This window comes from Lynx rufus, unplaced genomic scaffold (assembly GCF_022079265.1).
Source record: "Lynx rufus isolate CCGP_SWC_20201006 ecotype Redwood Valley unplaced genomic scaffold, mLynRuf1.p SCAF_28, whole genome shotgun sequence".
In the NCBI taxonomy this organism is placed as follows: Eukaryota; Metazoa; Chordata; class Mammalia; order Carnivora; family Felidae; genus Lynx; species Lynx rufus.
This window is the reverse complement of record NW_025814843.1, coordinates 9,872,337-9,887,304: the sequence shown is the minus strand read 5'-3', so window position 1 is coordinate 9,887,304 and position 14,968 is coordinate 9,872,337. Positions and strand designations below refer to the sequence as shown.

Below are 14,968 nucleotides of genomic sequence, written 5' to 3'. Positions count from 1 at the left end.
TTACTTGGACCACATCGAGGCTGATAACGGCTATGTTTACTTCTGTAGCCATAGTTAAGTCTTCCGTGCTTTGTCTGTCTGTTGAGTCTGAAAGTTGAAACTCTCACTAATAGTGTTTACCTTATATATTGTGACTTTATACATAGATTTCCCTGCAGGCCTATAATCACTAGGATTGCATTTCCTTTCTTAAACTATTTTTTAAGTTTATGTATTTATTTTGAGAGAGAGAGAGAGCATGAGTGGTAGAGGGGCAGAGAGACAGAATCCCAAGCAGGCTCCAAGCTATCAGTGCTGAGCCGGACCCGGGGCTCGATCCCACGAACTGCCAGTCCATGACCTGAGCCGAAATCACGAGTCTAATCAAGCCTAACTGAGCCATCCAGGCTCCCCACTCTTAAGCTATTTTTAATTACCTTTTGAAAAACAGCATCTGATACATTCACAGGATTATATGACATATGTGTTGGTTATAAATTATTATAATATAATAAATGCCTGTGCACCGAGCACCGGAATGAATAACCTATTACTAATAACCTGTGTGCCTGGTGTAATCCTCTCTGCCCCATTTTCCTGCCTTTCCCGGGAAATAATCACTACTCTGTATTTTGTGTTTATCATTCTACTGATTTTCATTTTTGGGTTTTTTTTTTCCAAATTTTATTTATTTATTTTAAGTAATCTCTGTACCCAACGTGGGGCTCGAACTCACGACCCTGAGATCAAGCGTGGCATGCTCCTCTGATTGAGTCAGCCAGGCATCCCTCTGCTGATATTTATTTGTATTTATTTATTTTTGAGAAAGAGCACAAGCAGAGGAGGGCCAGAGAGAGATGGAGACAGAGGATCCCAAGCAGGCTCCACGCTGACAGGCCGGGCTCGATCCCATGAACCATGAGATCATGACCTGAGCCGAAATCAAGAGTCTGACGCTCAACTGACTGAGCCACCCAGGCGCCCCTGATTTTTACAACGTACCATGCCATCATAGTAGTGTGTATACTTAAACAACGTTGCGTTTAGTTGGGCTTGTTTAGGAACTCTCTAGAACTGGGATCCTATTTATAGCATAGACTCCTGGGAGTTACGTTTTTCAGGAAACATATTTCCAAGATTCTTCCATGTGGTTTTGTGTGGCCATTAGGATGAGAAGCTCTTAGAAACTCCAGGAGAACTAAACGAGACCCAAGGAAGGAAACAGAATCCTGAAATCACTCGTTCTGCTCAGCCTCCTGGACCTGGGTGCCTCCCGACCACGGCCGATGGTTCTGAGCATGGCGCTTGTCCCCGCCAGGGCCGGAGCTCTGTCCTCGCCAGTGGGATTGGCGTCTTAGGCAAGAGACCCCACAGGGCTCCCTGGCCCCACCTGAAGATATAGCAAAAAGCCCGAGACCTCGAAGCGGGCCCTCACCGGACCATGCTGGACTGCCACGAACTTGGACTTCCAGCCTCTGAAAACGCGAGGGACACATTTCTGTTGTTTTTCAACATTTGTTTATTTTTGGGACAGAGAGAGACAGAGCATGAACGGGGGAGGGGCAGAGAGAGAGGGAGACACAGAATCGGAAACAGGCTCCAGGCTCGGAGCCATCAGCCCAGAGCCCGACGCGGGGCTCGAACCCACGGACCGCGAGATCGTGACCTGGCTGAAGTCGGACGCTTAACCGACTGCGCCACCCAGGCGCCCCAACATTTCTGTTGTTTATAAGCTCCCCCGTCTGTGGCATTTTGTTACGGCAGCCGGACAAACTAAGAAACGGAGGAAGAGCCCTCACGGGATCTGAGTTCCTGATTCTGGCTGTACTTCCGGTCCTGCTGAGCACGTGACCTTGGGATTCACCATGAACTCCCCTTTTGCTTAGGCCTCTTTGGGTTCCTTCCATCATTTGTAGCCACTCACAGGCGCAAGGATGCCTTCCAAAAACCTGTGTGCTTTTGTTCCTTCTCCGTATCCTAGCGAGAGAGCACGAACCGATGAAAATGATAATGTAATTGTAACAACTATCACTGTCTGGAAACTGACTATGCAGCAATGAGTGCTCATTGTTTACTATCCCATTTGATACTGAAACGGAGTCTGCGAGGAGGGTTATTGTTCCTGTGTTACAGGTGAGTAAACCGAGGCACAAAGAAGCTGTTGGATGCATGCAGGTTCGCTGGCCCACATTCCTCTCTCTGCCTGTTGGACCTTAAAGCCTATGTTCTTAACCACGTGGATCACTACTGCCTCCTCAGAGTGAACCAACTCTGATAGGATTCAAACTCACATCCCAAATCTGAAAGGCTTTTTCCTTGCCAGAGCTCCTGGGGTCTGAGGTCTAGAAGCGGCGATGATCAGGCCGCCCCAGGTGATTCAGATTTATTTTCTCCTAGCTGAGAAAAATCTCAGACTGTGGGGCTCCTGACTGGCTCAGTGGGTGGGTGGGGCGTGAGGCTCTTGATCTTGGTGTTGTGGGTTCGAGCCCCACGTGGGGTGTAGAGATTATTTTAAAAAATAAAAAGAAAACCATAAAAAAAAAGAAAAGAAAAATTTCAGCTCGTGTGACACTCCTTTACCCCCTCCTTATCCTATGTCCTCCCCTTCTGGTGCTGAGGGGAAGTAAGGAAGGGAAGAAGATACAGAGTGGAGGCGGGAGGGAGGTGAGGGGTTGGGGGGAGTAGTGAGAAGGTCGGTCACACCTTCGGAAGACATTTCCAAAGAACTTAGGGAGGCTGCTTTTCTGAGGACCGACTCCCTCTCCTTCTCCCTGCTCCCTCTGTCAGCATTTCGGGGTGGGGTCAGGGCCGAGGATGTGGGAAGAGAAGAGAGGACCCTCAGAAACCGCAGCTCTTGGGGGGTGGGGCCCGTGACCTTGGGCCCCTCCCCCACTTGACTGTCCCGCCCCCGGAATATTGGAAAGTTCCATGGCAGTTAGGGGCCCGGTCCTACTGAATAGGTTGTTTCTTTCCCAGACCCCAGGCCCTGTGGTGGCAAGGACTCTGCCCGCTACAAATATTTAAAGGATGAGGGGCCACTGAGCCCAGCAAGGGAAGGTGGAGATGGGGTGGAGGTTAGGAGGAGAGACAGGGAATGCTCAAGATGGGGGCAGGGGCCTTTAGGGCTGGATTTCCCGGGCCGGTAGGAAAAAAGGATGAGCATCCAAACCCTGGCGAGGGAAGGGGGGGCTGGGAAGCAGGACGGGGCCGAGGGGAGCCTGGCCCAAGAAGAGAGCTGGCCGGCTGACCCCAGCGGTGACAGGCGGGTGCCCGGGGAGCACCCCTCAGAGCCCCGGAGAATCTCCGTGCTGCCCCTGTGGTGGAGGATGACGCACAGCTCCCGCTGGGTAGCGCGGGTGCTGGCCTCGGAGCTCAGCCTCGTCGCCTTCATCCTGCTGCTGGCCATGGTGTTCTCCAAGAAGTGGCTGTGCCTCTCCGGGAGCCGCGTCTACCAGCGCTGGCCCACCAACGTCAGCGCGAGAATCTACACGTCGGCTCGTCTCATGTCCATGGGGCTCCCGCACATCTGCAAATCCAAGAGCTGCTCCAGCTCCGAAAACGGGAAAGGTGAGACCCTCCGCGCCCCCGTCGCCGCCCCCGGGGAACCGGCCCGCCTCGGGGTCGCGCCGTCTGCGCCCTGTGGCCTCGTCCCCTCCTTCTGGTCGTCCCCAGTGCTGTTTCCCTGCAAGATGGCCTCACCGGCAGAGACCGCCGAGGATCGGTTTTCATTCTCCCGTCCGTCCCGGCCGGAGGGTTCTGCCTGACCCAAGGGAAGGTACCATTGCTCTGGAGGAGCTCAGAGCCCAGTCTGCGCCTGTGACAATGTTGCCAGGGACACGACTCTCAGGGAATGTCCATCATTCAATCACACAACACCCGTTGTATTGGGAGAAGAGCCTCCTTGGAGGTGGGGATTTCCTTCCTCTGGGCTTGCAAACCCCAGCTTCAGGGGAGTCCCCAGAATGCTCTCTCCCAGGCCCGGGTCCCAGCCTCTTTTCTTCCCTTCTCCCTCAGGCCCTGCTTTTCTGGGCCAGCTCTGGGTTTCCGTGTCTGGTTTCCCTGCTCCTTCCTTCCCGGCGTCCTTGCAGCCTTTCACTTCTAGTTCTTGTTCGTCTGACGTCCCCTCTCGCGCTGGGCCTCCTTTCTCAGCTCTCGTGCAAAACCAGAGCGTTTTTGTTTTGTTTTTTAACGTTTATTTATTTTTGAGACAGAAAGAGACAGAGCATGAACAGGGGAGGGGCAGAGAGAGAGGGAGACACAGAATCTGAAACAAGCTCCAGGCTCTGAGCGGTCAGCACAGAGCCCGACGCGGGGCTCGAACTCACGGACCATGAGATCATGACCTGAGCTGAAGTCGGACGCTTAACCGACCGAGCCACCCAGGCGCCCCTGTTTTGTTTTGTTTTGTTTTTAATGTTCATTTATTTACTTTTGAGAGAGCGTGAACGTGCAGGGGAGGGGCGGAGAGAGAGGGAGACGCAGAATCCCAAGCAGGCTCTACCCTGTTAGCGCAGAGCCTGACGTGGGGCCCGATCCCGCAAACTACGATCATGACCTGAGCTAAAGTTAAGAGTCAGATGCTCGACCTACTGAGCCACCAGGCACCCGTCAGTTTATTTATTTATTTATTTATTTATTTATTTATTTTGAGAGAGAGTGAGAGAGAAAGAGCGTGAACGGAGGGGAGGGGCAGAGAGAATCCCAAGCAGGCTCTGCAACGTCAGCACAGAGCCGGCCCCGGGGCTCGATCTCGCGCACCGTGAGATCATGACCTGACCTGAAATCAAGAGTCCGCTGCTTAACCCACTGAGCCACCCAGGCGCCCCTATTTATTATTATGTGTTAAAGAGTTTATTTTTAAGTAATCTCCATGTCCAGTGTGGGGCCCGAACTCACAACCCCGAGATCAAGAGTTGCACACTCCACCGACTGAGCCAGGCTTTAAAAAAAAAAAACAAAAAACTGAACAAATTTTGAATGGTTTTTACGCAGCTGTACTCAGTCTTCATAAACAATTTTATATCTTCTAAATTATTTTAATTTAATTTATAGTGTTTTAAATATGTCTATAAAGATACAGGAAACGTTTCCATATTATAATAGATGGGACATTGGGTCAGTCAGTTGAGTGTCCGACTTCGGGTCTGGTCATGATCTCACGGTTCATGGGTTCAGGCCTCACATTAGGCTCTGTGCTGATGGCTTGGAGCCTGCTTCGGATTCTCTGTCTCCCTTTCTCTGCCCCTCTCCCACTTGTGCTCTCTCCCTCACAAGTAAACATTAAAAAAAATATATGAATTAATAGATACATATCAAGTAAATGGATTGTCACCTTTTTACTTGACTTTTATTCTTCCGTTCTTGGCAAAGTTTATTTCCAATGTCGTATTTGTGAAAAAAGGAGCAACAAATTTGTTAATCATAAAGTTTTTTTTCCCCCCTGTGTTTAGTATGAATTCTTTGGTATAGATTTCCCAGAGTGGCTTGGCTGGATGAAAGAATGAAATATTTTAAGTTTTTGGGGGGTTTTATTTATTTATTTGCTTATTTATTTTGAGTGAGAGGGAGAGAGAGAGAGCTTGTGGGGAAGGGGCAGAGAGAGGGGGGAGACAGGGAATCCCAAGCACGTTCCGTGCTGTCAGTGTGGAGCCTCCTGTGGGGCTTGAACTCACGTACTGGGAGATCATGACCTGAGCCGAAGTTGGACACCTAACCGACTGAGCCACCCAGCCACTCCTCCCCAACCCACTTTTCTATTGAGTTATTCATTTTCGTGTGGTTGGGATTTTCAAACAATCTCCGTGTTAAGACTCCTTGCCGGGGTGCCTGGGTGGCTCAGTCGGTGAAGCGTCTGACTTCGGTTCAGGTCATGATCTCACGGTTCGTGGGTTCGAGCCCCGCGTCGGGCTCTGTGCTGACAGCTCGGAGCCCGGAGCCTGCTTCGGATTCTGTGTCTCCCTCTCTTTCCGCCCCTCCCCCGCTCATACTCTGTCTGTCTGTCTCTCTCTCTCAAAAATAAATAAATATTAAAAAAAAAAAGAACCCTTGCCTATTTAACAAGTGAAAGTCACATTTCATTGTTATCTCAAATGTGCATTTCTTCGATTATTAACTTTTTCTCATAAGTACTCACTTGATTATATATTTTTTTTTCTCTTGTGAATCCTGAGTTCGTCCTGTATTCTCATTTTCTCCAGATAGTTTTAAGCTGTGGGAAAATCACCCGGTCTTCGGGGTGGCCCGGATAACCTTCTGCCTGACCCTGGGGCTGGGCTTTGTCTTCACCGTCTGGTTGCACCTGCTGTGTCTACCTGGTCTGAAGAGACTGCCCTTCTTTAGCTGGGTCGGGACCATCCTGTGCTTCTCTGAAGGTACCCCTAGCTCTGGGAATGGAGCAAGCCACATCTTCCTGGGCACTCCTCCCTCTTCCTTCCTTTGGGGGGGGTGGGCGCTGAGAACGGAGTCCCCCCATTCCCCCCCCCCCGTCCCTGGAGAGGCGAGTTGGGCGGGGCTGCGCTAACTCAGCACAGAAGGGTGCATCCTTGGGGGATTCTTAGGTGAGAAGGTCTCTCGGCTTCCTGTCTCCCAGTTACCTTTATCTTCTCCACCCTCCTGCTGTTCCCTATTAACCTCTGGATCTTTGAGTTGAAGAGGAATTTATCTGTCCCCATCGGCTGGAGCTATTTCATAGGCTGGCCGGTGTTTGTCCTGTATGTCACCTGCGGTGAGTGGCCTGGGCCCTGGGAAGGAGGTGGCTCAGGGCAGAAGGAGTGTGGAGGGAGGGAGGGGCTGGTAAGGCCCGGAGGTAGGGAGGTAGGTTCTTAGGATTCACGTCCCCTGTCCCCTCGGGCCTCACCTCGCCTGGCCTGCCGCTTGCTTCCCTCCGTTCTCCACATTTCCCGTCCCCCATCCCTTTGTCCTTTGCCAGCGGCCCTCTGCCACTTCAACCACAAACACTTCTGGAGCGTGATTATGCACTGTCCCAGCCGGGCCGCGTCCTGCAGCAGTGGTGCCAGCTCAGTACAGAACTTTCCGAGCGAGCCGGGGGTCTCACCCGCCTCGGTCAAGCAGGAGGAAGTCCTGGATCCGGAGCGAAAGAAGGCATCTCCGTAACCTCTTCCGAAATCCTGGTGCCAACTTCGGCCGCCTCCCGTCCGAATCCCTCTCCTCATCCTTTCTCGAAGCCCTGGGTAGGTTGGCTCTCCTCACCTCGAGGACTTAGAGAGGGAGGATTTTAGGTCAGCCTCGCACTCGCCCTCCTTGTTCCTGCCGGCTGACAGCGGGGCCGATGGGGAATAAATTGTCTCTTGCTTACCGTGTCTGGGAGTGGTTGAGACAAGACAACAGCTTGAAGAAGGCGAGGAAGGGAGAGAGAACAGCTTCGTTTCCCGACTCTCCCTGCCTAGGAGCCTTTGGGCCCGTCCCGTTTCTCCCACAGCACACTTGTGCCCAGGTGAAAGGCGTCTACGCCGTTCTACACTTCGTTACCCGCATCCCAACATTTGCTAGGAGGCAGGGGGCGTGATGAGGAGAGATCACTTATGACCAGTTGGTTTATAGGGAGTGAACGACTCAAGAGCACACTGGCCACAAGGTGAGAGGCAGGTTACCTGGGCTGTGGCTGTACCCTGTGTGCTGGGCAGCCATCCCACCTCCTGTGTCCTCAGGTGACCAAGAGGTCCCAGCGCCCTGGGCCAGGGTACCACCGGCACCGACTCCAACTCCAATTGGACCTCCGTCCACCCCTTCTCCTCCGCCACTCCATCACCACCGCCCTCAACTCCACCAGTTCTGACACCCCTCTGGGCTGCTCCTGCTCTCCGACCAAGCTTCCCGCGTAACGGCAGGAATAAAACCGTGAGAGTCAGGCCCTACGACCGAGACACAGATTGCCCTTTTGGATTACGAACTTCGTCTAGCCTCACGAACACGTGCGGCACCTGCCTGGGGCAGCGCCGGCAATGACCACTGGGATTCAGACATCCCGCACGGAGAGGCTGGTCTCCCAGGAGAGCCGCCGTGGCCCATCTGTCGAATCCTTCCAGATGGAGCCGCCATGCCAGCCAGCTAGAGGAGAGAAGGCACAAAATCCGAGTGGGGTGGGTAGATGAAAGCTGTATGTCTTAGCGGGTCGAGCCGTCCGATACTGCTGTTTCCGCCGTTAAATGCTGCCAATTTCATAAGGTTCAACCTAATACGTCTGACTGGTTTCCGTTTGATTTTTTTTTTTTTGGCTCTTTTGAGATTCTCGTCCCTAACCATACCTGACGAGCGGTGTGCAGCTCCTTGGCTCCAGGCAAACAGTCTGCGCAAAGAATATGTGGGCTTGAAATCTGGGCCGAGCAGCACCCCACAAATCCAGACTCATCGTCTCCCTCGTGCTTCTTCCCCCGGCAGCCAGGATCTATTGGTCTGGTCATCCTTGGGGAAGAAACAACAAGCAAATGTAGGTCGTGGTCGGAGAAAGGGATTTGGTAATTTGAAAGAAGTCATAAACTCAAATGCCTACAGGGATGAGACCATCTGCCTCCTACATAAATAAGGGGGGCTATGCTTCCAGTCTATGTATAATTTTCCTCTTTTGATAAAGGCCTAATATAATCTTTTGCTGGATAGCAAATTACCCCAAACTTGGTGGCTTAAAATAATAAACATTATCTCACGTAGTTTCCGGGATCAGGAATCTGGGAGCAGCTTAGCTGGATGGTTCTTGCTCAGGGTCTCTCACGGGGTCATAGACAAGATGTCAGCTGGGGCTGCAGTCATCTGAAGGCTTGACTGGGGCTGGAGGATCTACTTCCAGTGTGGTTCACTCGTATGACTGTCGACGGTTCCTCGCCACAGGGGCCTCTTTCGTGGGCTGCTAGGTTGTCGAGAGCTCGTGTCCCCCAGAGTGGGTGATCTAAGAGAGAACAAGGAAGGAGGGAGAGGAGGAAGTGTCCGTGCCCTTTATGACTTAGTCTTGGAAGAAATACACTGTTACTTTCACCAGATAAATCCGCTGAAATTTCAGAATTGCACTGTGTTGCAAGGGAGGAACTAAGTCCTCCTCATGGGGCCTTTAAGGATTATTCCAACAAAGCTGTGGAAATTGCACTCAGAGAGGCATCTGAAATTGCAGGATTCATTATATCCACAGGTCCTAGAAGAGGTCCACATTCCACACGGAGGCCACATGGAAGGAAAGCCCAGAGAGCAGGCTCAACCACGCAGATGGGGAGCTGAGAGAGTGAGGACCCGTGGCCAAGTGCCTTTACTGGGGTCAAGCAAACGTCTGAGGGATTTTCATTGGTGCGTTTGGATGTCACTAGGTTATAGTCAGGGGAGGGCCAGAAGAGGAACTTGTGGCAGGAGCCAGCCTTGTCACACTTGGTGCACCTGTCACCTGGTAAGGTGCTCACAGTCTCATCGTGGAGCTGTTGAGGCATCCGGCAGAGATGAAGTTTTAAGCATTCGTGACACACTGGCCATCTTATGGGCTGAGTTGTGTCTCCCCCAGAATTCATACGTTGGAGCCCTAACCCCCAGTACCTCAGAATGTAACTAGCTGGAGATAGGGTCTTACGAGGTGCACAGGAAAGACCAGGGGGGAAGGTGCGCATCTGCAAGCCACGTAAGAGAGGACTCAGAAAGAGACCAAACCTATTACACTTGACCTTGGACTTCCAGCCTCTAGAATTGGGAGAAAATAAGTTTCTGTTGTTTAAAGGACCTAGTCTGTGGCGCTTTGTTACGGCTGCCCTAGCAAACAAATGTGCCGCCTAAATTAGGTCCAGGTGCAGGTAAGGCTCTTTAGATGCGATGCCTTAAATACAGGGAGTCAAGTGCAGTTCCTCTCAATCTGAATACCTGTGAACTAGAGAGACATGTGACCACCCCCACACAGCCAGAAACCATGGCAGGGCAGTCAAGGGGTAACCCTGACAGACGCTACTGTTTAAAAAGGGGGATAATGACATATAATGAACACTGAGTAATGTATAGAATTATTGAATCGTTAGGTTGTACACTTGAAACTGATGTAACACTGTATGTTCATCATACTCCAAAAAAAAAAAAAAGCAGGGAGGGGAATATGAATGAGAGACACAACAGGGAGTCATCGGTTCATAGCACTTCTGAAATCCAGCTGGGAAAATGTTGAAATGTCCTTGACTGAGACTCAGTCCTGGAGTGTCCGGGTGGCTCAGTCGGTTGAGCGGCCGACTTTGGCTCAGGTCATGGTCTCATGGTTCATGGGTTCGAGCCCCACGTCGGGCTCTGTGCTCACAGAACAGAGATTCTGTGACTCACTCCCTCTCTGCCTCTCCCTGCTTTCGCTCTGTCTCTTTCTCAAAAATAAATAAACATCTGAAAAAAAAAAAAAAGATTCAGTCCTATTTCTCCCCAGCTGCAAGTCTCCATGGGTTTTTTTTTTTTAGATGTAACACACATGCCATAAAATTTACCACTTTAAAGTACGCGATTCAGTGGTTTTAGTATATTCACAATGTGCAACCATCACCACTATCCCATTCCAGAACACTCTACTGCTCTAATTACTCCCCCTTCCCTCCATCCCCCGGAACTAGTCTACGTTCTGTTTCTCTGCATCTGCTCATTCTGGACATTTCATATAAATGGAATCATACAATACCCAGCCTCTTGTGTCCAGTTTCCTTTGCTTAGCATAATGTTTGCAAGGGTCGTTCATGTTGTTCAACTCCGTGATGAGAGGCAGAGCCCTCCCAGCTGTTAAAGTTGGAGGCTTGGAGGCAGTAAGAGACCAACATGGGTATCGGTCTATCGGTATTGAGTTCTGGCTCAGCCTTGTAGGTTCTACTGTATTTTTTGCTCTCTTCTTTTCACGTCTTCCCTTCCTGACTGCCTACACTGATTAACTTCAGGTTCCAGAATTAGGCACGGAAGCGACAGCCTTACATAGACTATTTAACTGGTTCCCCACCTGCAAAAAATAAATCCCTTAGTGGTTCTGTTTCTTTGGTTGAACCTTGACCGATAGGCCAGTAACGCCATCTGGGCCTGCTATTCAGCCCATCCTCTGAGTTTTAAAATTTCATTGTGTTTTTTTTTTTCAGTGCTAAAGTTCCCATTTAGTCGTTCCATGTATCTCCTATCTCTTCGTGGAGACTTTCTATGGTTTCATTTGTTTTAAGCCCATTTGTAATTGCTCGTCGAAGCATTTTTACGCCGCTCCTTAAAATCCTTGTTGGAAAATCCCAATGTCTAGGTCATCCCAGGGTTGGCATCTGCTGGGTATCTTTAACTCATTCAAGTTGAGCTTCTCTGGGTTCTTGGTATGATGCATGATTTTGTATTGTATCCCGGACATTCTGGTATTACATCATAAGACTGTGGGTATTACTGAAACCTCCCGTTCCAGCAGGCCCTCTCTGACATCGTGCCATGGAGGAAGGGAGTGTTTCCTTGCTACAGCCAGGTGGGGATAAAGGTCCTGGCTCCCCACTCAGCGTCCTTGGACACCCTGGGCAGGGGAAGGCATTCATCATTACTGCTGGTCCAAGGCAGGATTTCAGGTTCCCCACTAGGCTTCCTAGGTGGGAGGGGGCAGGGCGCCCTGATACTCCTACCCATGTGGCCTCTCTGTGATGTGGGCTGGAGGCCTTTTGTGCTCACTGGATGATAATGAAAGTTCCAGCTTCCCACTCAGCCTCCTCTGACAGAGGCGGGCGGCTGGTGAAGTCCAGGATTCCCATGTGGTCCCCGTTCTTCCTGTGTGTATGTGTGTGAGGGGGGGTTGTTACCTCTTGGTTGGAATATAAGTCTTGGTTGCCCCCCGGGTCTTGTCTGCTACCACCCCGGCAGGAGGTGGGGGTGGCGGGGGTGCTAGGAGAGGTGTCTTGTTATAGTCTGTTGAGGGTGGAGGTCCAGGCTCCCCCACTCAGCCTCTGCTGACCAACATGGCAGAAGGGCCACGGTGTTCTCCATGGTGTCGGCTGGATTAATGAAGTATTTTCTATAAGTTTTCGGTCTTGTCAGGTTGCCTCTCTCCTGGTCTTTTGGCTAGAGAGAGCAGATCTTTTCTGTGTGTGTGTGTGTGTGTGTGTGTGTGTGTGTGGTTTTGGTCTGCTCCCACTGGCATTTCCAAGTTACTGGCTTGTCCAGCACCCAGTCTGCGATACTGTGAGGCAAACAGTATTGCACCACTCACTGTGGTGTTGTTCTAAGCATCCAAGATGTCTAGCCAGACCTTCTTGACTCCACCTTTCAGAACTTTCTTGTATTTGTTCCTTTAATGTTTATTTATTTTGAGAGAGAGACAGAGAGTGAGCAGGGGAGGGGCAGAGAGAGAGGGAGACGCAGAACCCGAAGCAGGCTTCGGGCTCTGAGCTGTCAGCACAGAGCCCGACGCGGGGCTTGAATTCATGAACTGCAAGATCGTGACCTGAGCCGAAGTTGGACATTCCACCAACTGAGCCACCCAGGCGCCCCTCGTAGATGTAATTTTAAACCAAAGAGTCTGCTGGATTCAGTAGGAGCCGTTGATCTTCCTGTGGTGGTCATTCGTGCTGTTCACCAAGTATTTCTAGGTTTTGCCTTCTGGGGATATGCTAAGATTGCACCTTCTGGCTCCGGACGGAGTCACGTGACTAGATCTGGCCAACCAATTGTGCAACATGCTCCTACCTCTGGACCAGAGCATTTACTTACCAGCCTGAACCCCCCTGGAGATCTCATTGCCTCTGCGCATTCAAGATGGTGGCTGATCTGTCACCCTGAGTGCTAGAATGAGGACACCTGGCGGAGAGTCCATAGGCAGCCCTTGAGGGACTTCACCAAGGGCTTCTCCCTCCCTTGAGGGAGGAGAAGGCAAGCTGACAGGCCCCAGGTGGGATGTGTGTGCTATTCCTCGGGCACTCCCGGCTGCCCAAGAACAAAGGAAAGGGGGGAAACGAAGGGTTAACCGATAGAGCTCACAGTCGTGCAGGACCCGAGTCTCCATCTATTTACAAAGATCTTAGCCAATCACAAGAAAAAGGCAGTCTTATCAATAGCCTCATCTCCAGAAATTTGTAGACTCAGTTTCCTGGAGCCCCAACATCACCCTCCCCTCCATAGTGATGTGGGAAACAGAGGCAGAAGGAAATGGCAGATAGAACTCACTTTCCGTATAACCTGCAGCCCATTGACGAATACTTGAGGCCGGCAAGAGCCAAACACTTCTCTAGGAACTCCCTATGTCTTAATGTTAATATTTTGCTAGAGGGGGGGGGAAAAACCCTTAGCTCGGCAATAGCTAGGCCTCCACCATCTTGGGAGTGTTCTTTAGCATATGAAGATCTCACTGGAAACTTCCTCCTGATTTTACCTCCCCCCACCCCATAGTATATAACTAGTCTCTCCTCCTGGTCCGGGCAGCTGTTTCCGCCCACGGGTCGCGTCCCCGTGCTTTAATAAAATCACCTTTTTGCACCAGAGACATCTTTAAGAATTCGTTCTTGGCCGTCGTCTCTGGACCCCCTGAGCCCCACTATCACCCCAAAAACCTCATCCGACTGAATTGTGGCCCCCTGCCACCCTCCCCCCAATTCATGTTGAAGCCCTGACCCCAGTGTGGCTGTATCTGGAGATGGGCTTTGGAGAGGCAATCAGTTTACATGCGGTCATAAGAGTGGGGGCCCTGATCGGATAGGGTGAGTGGTTTTACAAGAACAGATGCCAGAGAGCCACTGGCTCTCTTCATGTCCGTGCACGTGCAGTAAGGAAGGGCCACGTGAGGACATGGCCAGATGGCAGCTGCCCCGCAGGCCAGGAAGACAGCTCTCGCCACAGACCCGATTGGCCGGCACCTTGGTCTTAGACTTCCGGCCTCCAGCACTGTGAGAAAATGAGTTTCTGTTGTGTAAGCCGCCCGGTCTGTGGAAATTCCTTATGGCGGCCCGTGAGGACAAAGATATGCAGAGTGAATGGGGGTGCAGCTTGGTTGCTACGAGATTGTGCGCCTTGAAGATTTTGGGGTTCTCTGGGGCGCCTGCGGGGCTCCGTCGGTGAAGCGTCCGGCTTCGGCTCAGGTCACGATCTCGCGGTCCGTGGGTTCGAGCCCCGCGTCGGGCTCTGTGCTGACGGCTCAGAGCCTGGAGCCCGCTTCCGATTCTGTGTCTCCTTCTCTCTCTGCCCCTCCCAGCTCGTGCTCTCTCTCAAAAATAAATATTTAAAAAGTAAAAAAAAAAAAGATTTTAGGGTTCTTTATTCCCTCAGCATAACTGAGGCTCTTCTGGCCGACACAACCCTCTTGGCTAAAAGGGAAAGAGAGAGAGCTGCGGCGAAGCTAAAGTCACTCCATCCCACAAAGACAACTGCATTTCCCATAGAGCTGGGATTTGCGGACCTTGGCTCCAATGACGACCAGATGGCAAGGCTTGGAGAAGCTGCTGGTTTTGCACAAGAGATAACAATAAATGTCTGATGTCAGAATCACTAGAGAAACATTATTTTCACGATTTTATTTCATTAAAAATTTTTTTAGTGTTTATTTTTGAGAGAGAGAGAGAGAGAGAGAGACAGACAGACAGAGTGGGAGCAAGAGAGGGGCAGAGAGACACACACACAGAATCCGAAGCAGGCTCCAGGCTCCGAGCTGTCAGCACAAGGGCCCGACACAGGGCTCGAACTCACGAAACCGTGAGATTATGACCTGAGCCAAAACCGAGAGCTGGGTGCTTTACCAAGTGAATCCCCCAGGCACCACCCCGGAAATTCTTTTTTAGACATCATTTCAGACTTACAGGAAAGTTGCAAGAACAGTACAAGGAATTCCTATATACTCTTCAACCAGATTTCCCTGCACGTTAACATTATCACATTGTGTTTATCTCCCCCAGCCTCCTCTCCACACACACACAACTTTTTCTCTACCATCTGAGAATAAATTACAGACACGATGCCCCTTTACCCTCAGATACTCTAGTGTGTATTTCCTAGAGACTCTTACATAACCATAGTACAATTCTCAAGATCAGGAGATTAA

General features: G+C 51.0%; 1 protein-coding gene across 1 annotated transcript; it reads left to right on the top strand.

Moving 5' to 3' along the window:
• The first annotated feature begins 3,073 nt into the window (after positions 1 to 3,073).
• Positions 3,074 to 7,092, top strand: ODF4 (outer dense fiber of sperm tails 4). The gene is given in 5 exon segments (XM_047089788.1): positions 3,074 to 3,133; positions 3,135 to 3,546; positions 6,177 to 6,350; positions 6,569 to 6,703; positions 6,908 to 7,092. Coding segments are annotated over 5 exon segments (966 nt in total).
• Positions 7,093 to 14,968: the final 7,876 nt, after the last annotated feature.